The sequence below is a fragment of the Chaetodon trifascialis genome, chromosome 16 (assembly GCF_039877785.1).
Source record: "Chaetodon trifascialis isolate fChaTrf1 chromosome 16, fChaTrf1.hap1, whole genome shotgun sequence".
NCBI classification, from domain to species: domain Eukaryota; kingdom Metazoa; phylum Chordata; class Actinopteri; order Chaetodontiformes; family Chaetodontidae; genus Chaetodon; species Chaetodon trifascialis.
In genome coordinates this window covers 11702338-11708751 of record NC_092071.1, presented here as the reverse complement: position 1 = coordinate 11708751, position 6414 = coordinate 11702338, and the positions used below count along the sequence as shown (strand labels likewise).

The 6414-nt window shown below is 39.9% G+C and overlaps 1 protein-coding gene across 3 annotated transcripts; it reads right to left on the bottom strand.

Annotated features, from left to right (window-relative positions):
• Positions 1-553: 553 nt before the first annotated feature.
• On the bottom strand, positions 554-5988 carry ugt5d1 (UDP glucuronosyltransferase 5 family, polypeptide D1). 3 transcript variants are annotated; one of them, XM_070983517.1, is made up of 4 exons: positions 5875-5988; positions 3651-3949; positions 2836-3549; positions 554-2539 (listed from the first exon to the last, which is right to left on the bottom strand). In XM_070983517.1, the coding sequence occupies exons 2-4, from the start codon at positions 3942-3944 to the stop codon at positions 1955-1957; spliced, it is 1593 nt and encodes a 530-aa protein (XP_070839618.1). In that variant the 5' UTR covers positions 3945-3949; positions 5875-5988; the 3' UTR covers positions 554-1954. The 3 variants fall into 3 exon arrangements, with proteins under 3 accessions (XP_070839618.1, XP_070839619.1, XP_070839617.1); XM_070983518.1 differs by having other exon boundaries at positions 3651-3841; XM_070983516.1 differs by lacking the exon at positions 5875-5988 and adding an exon at positions 4284-4399.
• Positions 5989-6414: the final 426 nt, after the last annotated feature.

The window sequence follows — 6414 nt, the reverse complement described above, 5'->3', positions numbered from 1 at the left end:
CACTTTCTGCACTTATTCAAACAGCATGGCTCCATAGTAAAAGTGCTAAACTGGCCTGCCTGCGGTCCCGACTTGTCCCCTATTGGAAAATTTTTGGCACTTATTCTGAAATGTAAAATACCACATAGGAGACCCTGAACTGTTGAGCAGCTGAAATCGTACATCAAGCAAGAAAAACAACAAAACACTCCACTTTGAAAATGACAGCAATCGATCTCCTCAGTTCCCAAACTCAGACAGAGTGTTGTTAAAAGAAGAGGTGATGCAACACAGTTTTAAACATGACGACGTCCAAACTTTTTGGAAACATGCTGCTGGCATCAAATTCTAAATGAGGATATAATTTTCAAAAACAATGAAATTTCACAGTTTCAGCATTTGATATGTTGTCTTTGTGCTATTTCAAGTAAATATGAGTTTCAGTGTTTTGCAAATCATCACATTTTACACATGTCAATAGATACACACATACACATTTTTGGACATTCATAAAACATTTGCTTTATCAACTACTGTGAACCTGATTTAGTGAAGTCATTCTAATAATCACAGAACAACAAATTTGGCTGATTCACAACAGTTCAAATTTCAGAGTCATTCTTTTGGATTCCAAATCATCAGAATCGCAGGTAACTGTGTGCACATGCCGCTGTTTCTTTCTTCATCTGTCTTCCTTTTTCAGGCTGGACTTGGATCCAGGCCTCATCAATCATCTCACTGCCTTCGTACCCTGGAATATGTTCACAGATTTGCTTTCCTCATCAGTAAACTGAAGCGTCTCAAGCAGTGCATCGCCGAATGATAAGTGAAATTTAGCTTGTAGTTGGATTTACCAAGACAACCTCACTCATCTTATAAATCTAAACCATATGAGCTCATGTTTTATCAAAGGGAGCCCTCCTTTCCAGCCGCTGATTGTTTCAAGGCATCTCTTTCTGGACTGTTTAGGTTTTAATACGACCCATTTTTTGAAATTATAGGATTTTCCATAGTCATTTCTGAGGTTTGTCTTCTCACTGGCATTGGTTTTAGTTTAGAAGATGATGTAATTTATAGGAACTGATATAAACACAGAGAATAACAAGCAGGACATGATCGATATCCAAGGTTCCCATAAAAACGGAGTGCCTGTGGCATCCTGGTAGGGATACATGTGCTCTTGATCCTGAGATCAGCTTAAACTTCTGACATTAATTGTTTCTCACAGGCTCATGTAACACTGGCATGTCAAAGAAAACACTACATTGTTTTTCCTAACATGTACAGTAACAGATTATTGCATGTATCCCAGCTACATCTGTTTCATTGGAAGGAGTTTCTAGTTTCTTATCATTATCAAACATACATACATAATGAACTACAGTATAATTTGTCCTCTGGTCCAGTGGATGTTTTCCCTCATAGGCTTATCAAAAAATGTCAGGCGTGATGTCCAGTGTAGAGTGTTTTGGATCTGGACGAGGGCTTGTGCTGGAATGGGGGCATGTGACATCAGTGAATATCCACTATTGCCGGAGTGATAGCAAAAAAAAAAAGCAATTCTTCTTAAATAAAAATGGACTGGTGTTTGCTTTCAGTCAAAGAAATGGGGGCAAATAAAATTATTGAATCCAGAACATCTGGACTTTCTTTAGTTTAGTGACATCTGAGTTGGTTTGAAGCAAAACTCTTCGAGATAAAATGTTCTGGGTTTTGTTCCATTGGAAATGGATCAGTGTCTGGGCAGTGACCCAGTGGCTTCATATTTTATTACTACAGTGCATGTGATATTACAAAATCATGTCAACTAAAAGATGGGACTTTGCTACTTTTACTGTATTTAATATGGCTAAAACAATTGACTGATGTATTTTACGTTATAAATAATACAGAAATCCAAATTTCAGACGTACTGTTTGTCTTAATACAGTGTTTCAGAGATTTCATTCTAGCATATTGCTAAACAAATTTGACCTCAGTGTTGTTTGGTTTTGGTCTTTCTTCTATTTCTGCAGCATAGGAACCTGAAAATGGCCAAAGTAGAGAGCAGCAGAGCAATCACCGCTGTCAGGAAGAGTAGCAGGACATCTAAACAGTAGTATGAGTACCAGGGCATCTTATAGGCCTCTGTACGCAGGTGAGGAGCCCCTTTATGGCGTATCACATATTCCAACCAGAAGATGGCCTGATCCATGGGTGCCATGGGCTGATCTCTGTGCAGACGTGACAGTCTTTGTATGTTCTGTCTGTAGCTGTCTTGATGGAGAACTTCGTTGAGAGCTTGCTCAAAACTGCGGCCGTTGATATCGCCTAGCTGGATGATCTTGGCAGCTCCTTTCTCCTGCAGACGGAGAAGGTTGTCGTACTGGTCAAAGAACAAGGGTATGCCAAGCACAGGGACCCCGTGGTAAATGGCTTCTTGGACTCCATTGGTTCCACCATGAGCTACAAAGGCTTTGGTCTGTGGGTGGCCCAGGAGGTCCTTCTGTGGCATCCAGTCCACTATCAGGGTGTTGTTGCCCAAAGTAGAGGGACGCTCACCTTTGTGCCTCCATATCACCTGATCATGAGATAGAAGTAAGAGTCATAATGAAGTTATTGTATATTTGTACACCACAAGATATATTTAGAATCTAATGATTGGTGCAGCCTGTCTCTACTTAACACATGAGTGTAAATAATACTAATACTAATAATACTTATAATACTACTACTAATAATAATAATAATAATAATAACACATTTTATGTAGGAAGCAATTTCCAAGATATTCAAAGATGCTTTATATGACAAATTAAAGATAAAGAACCCTGAAACAATACAAGTGCAGTCTGCCATTTGTTGAGCCTCTGTTACCTTCTGAGGCATCTTGGCAAAGACGCCGGCGATTTCATCTGCAATCTGTTTGGGCAAAGCATTAACCAAAGTTCCCAGAGTCATGATGATTACTCCATGCTCCCCAGCACTCTGAACAAAGTCCTCCAGGTCTGCAGGCAGAGGTTGGGCTGGCTTGCACTGGAACCCTCCTATGTAGATGACATTTGGCATTGTGGGCCGAGGGAATTCAAACACGAAATCTGATCTGAACAGCCAAATGTCTGCTTCCTGGAGGAGAGACACGATCTCGCATCCACCCTCAATATATTTGTCACAGATGGCATCATAGCTTGGCCCCACTAGGACTTTCTGCTGGAACACTATAATGCCATAGAACAACATGTTCTTGACTCTCTGGATGAAATTCATTTTGTCCGTTAAGCCTGATCCTGGCACTGGGATGTAAGAGAGTGGTGAGGGGGCGATGGCAAAGTGGCCTTCTCCGCTGGGGATCCAGCGAACATTGAGCACCACGGGCAGTTTGAGATACTTAGCTAATACAACCCCTGGTGCTATGGCTGGATCAGTGAGAACAAGATCATATTGGGAATCCTTTAAGCTTTTCATAATCTTTTCATCATTAAACATAGAAGCTAGGAAATCAGTCCACACTGAATGGGCACTAGAAATCATAGAAAGGAAGTCCATGGTGAGTTTGAAGAGAGTAAGTGCTGAGGCCCCCTCTCTCTGCGCCTGAAAGGAATGATTAGAAAGAAAGTGGTGAAAAAGTGATTATCCTGATGCATGACTACATGACCCACATGAGGCCCAATGCGTAATCCAAATTGACATACCCTCATGTGCTCCTGCAGGTACACCTCAAAAAAGTCCTCCAAACTTTCATCCATATCCATAGTAATGGATGTGTAGAGAGAAGACTTTTCTGGGATGTACCAGCTGGTGGAGGCACGAATCACAGTGATGCTGTGTCCCCTGGCGTGAAGCTCTTCCAGCAGGACTTTCATATTGATCCAGTGGCTGCCGTCTACTGGAAACACCAGAATGTTTCCTCCATCACAAGGTGGCGTGAAGGAAATCAGACATACACTGAGGAATACAAATATTCCACACACACGATGCAGTGGCATGGCTCCTAAAATGTGAGAGATGATAACATGAGAGACCTCTTCAGCTTCAACATATAATGTAGAGGAAATGTGCCTAACAGGTTTATGAATCAGAATCAGCATTCCTTTATTGATGCCCGAGGGGAAGTTGTTTTTGTTACAGGTGCTCCTTACAAAACAGAATTATAGAATTAGAATGATTATGAATTAGTATCAGGTGAATTTGTATCAGGTGAAAACAATATAAAGAAACTGTTCCTTCTGGTAAAACAAACATGCACCTGCATCTTTTTAAAGTTTAACATGATAATGTCGTATGATAGCAGCCACATCATGATAATGTTCCTGAAATTCACTTACCCATGCTCAGGAGTCACAGCAGTAATCCTACTTGCCTGCAGACTGACTGTCCTTCTAAAGGATTCCTTACATATTTGAGTTCAAACTCCAGTCTCAGAGTTGATTGGTCCTTTCACAGGTAAATGAGTTACATGTGACACGTGTCACATGAAGCTGTGGTGCCCCCGAGGACTTTTCTGCAAAAAACAAAGTAATTATGTCTTCTTCGTCATGCCATGACATTTAGTAGTATTATTAAACTGCCGGTAGTAAAGCAGTATCCTCTGCAGTGTAGTTTTTCAGTGTGCTTTTCTCAGCCATGCTTGCATCAGAAGAACCTGTGACCTCTTTCATAAGATCATTAGAGTGGGTTGTGTAATGCTAATCCAGTTTCATGCATATCATGTTAATAGTGCAAATAAATGGCTGGAGAAAATATTAGCTTCTCAGATAAAATACGTGCATAAGCTATCATGCCTTCAGCACCTCGTGCACTTATTTTCTACAGGTTTTTGACCTGGAGGTTTGTTTGCCATGATTTGTTGCCACATATGACTGCTAGTTGAATGTATGTTGCAGGTCTCAGAAGTGAATTCACTTGACTCAAGGCATCCACTCTTATATAAATGGTGGAGCAAGTATTCAGATCCTTTATTTTAATAAAAGTACCAATAATCACAGTAAGAATACTCCATTACAAGTAAAATTCCTGCAAGAAAATGTTATTGTCCAATTAAAAGTGTCTCAGTATTGTCAGGAGATGTACTTAAAATATTAAAGTGAAAGTATTTAATGCTGGAAAATTCCCCCCGTGAGTGTTGTAATGTTATAAATTACATCATTACATCATTAATAGCCTCCTGGTGCATTAATGTGTAAGCAGAATTTTACTGTTGGAGTTGGTTGAGGTGAAGCTAGTTTTTAATTCTTTTATCATGGATTCATCTCCCGGTTGTTACCTTCATCAATCTATCAATTGTTTGGTTTGTGAAACATCAGAATATAGTGAGAAAGTCCTGTCACAATTACCTAGAGCCCCAAATGATTCAGTTTGAGGTAATTTAAGATCAAATCATCACATCTGAGAAGCTGGAACCATCATGGAAAATAACTTGAGCAATTAATCAGGTATCAAACAGAGTTGCAGATTCATTTTCTGATGATTAACTACACAATTAATTGATAGGCAAATCATTTCAGCTCTAACTTTAATGTTGGGTAGTTCAATCTTTACAAGCATATATACAGTCATGTTTTAAAAGCCCATCATATTGTAACAGACTGGGTAACATGTTAGTGTTTAACAGTTATGCTATCAGTGTCACTTTTAAGATAAAAAAGGACTGTTTACTGCCGTCATTGAGATTTCCAGGGTGTCCCTGAACATGTTATAAGCTCAGAGGCTGTCAGGCTGTCAGGCTGTCAGGTAAAAGTAGCCGTGCAAAATTTTTGAATTTCCTTCTGAAATTTAATGGAATAGAAGTACAACATGGTATAAAATTTGAATATTCAAGTACAAATGCCTAATAGTTTCTTACTTTTCACCACTGCTTAGGATGAGACCACCATGAGAATATTCATTGAATCTATCTGAATGTGAAACAACATTCACTACACAGTCTCAGACCCTTTGGGTCCACCTGATAGAAACTCTCCTCATATTTCAGTTCAGTCAAGGCAAAGCCTGCAGTGCTGCTATGTTTCTTGAAGTGAAAATAGTTGTGCTAATATGATAAATCGCATAGCTTGTGAGTCAGTTTTCACAGAGCTTACACTGGCTTCTCTGCTTTTTTCACTGGTTTCCTTGAACACGCTCAAGAGAAAAACAATCCTCCAGTTTCCTTGCCAGAGGAAAAAAACAGTGCACACATTGAGCAATCTCTGCAGGGTCCTATTGCCTGCGCTTTTATGTTTTCTTATTGTGGACTTGGCGAGGACGTGGAGGGGGCATATAGAGGTAGAGGGAAAAGATCTCCAACCATGGTGGTTCCCACCACCGATAGTTTAAGGTATTTTGACAGGAAGGTGGTTTCAAGGATGGAGCATTTAATAGTTATCACAGTCTGGTTAAAACTCCATAACTCTCCACATGGAGCAGTTGGAGCAGTGAATGACTGTTTAGTCTGGAGCAATTTGTTGATGGAAATCAGAT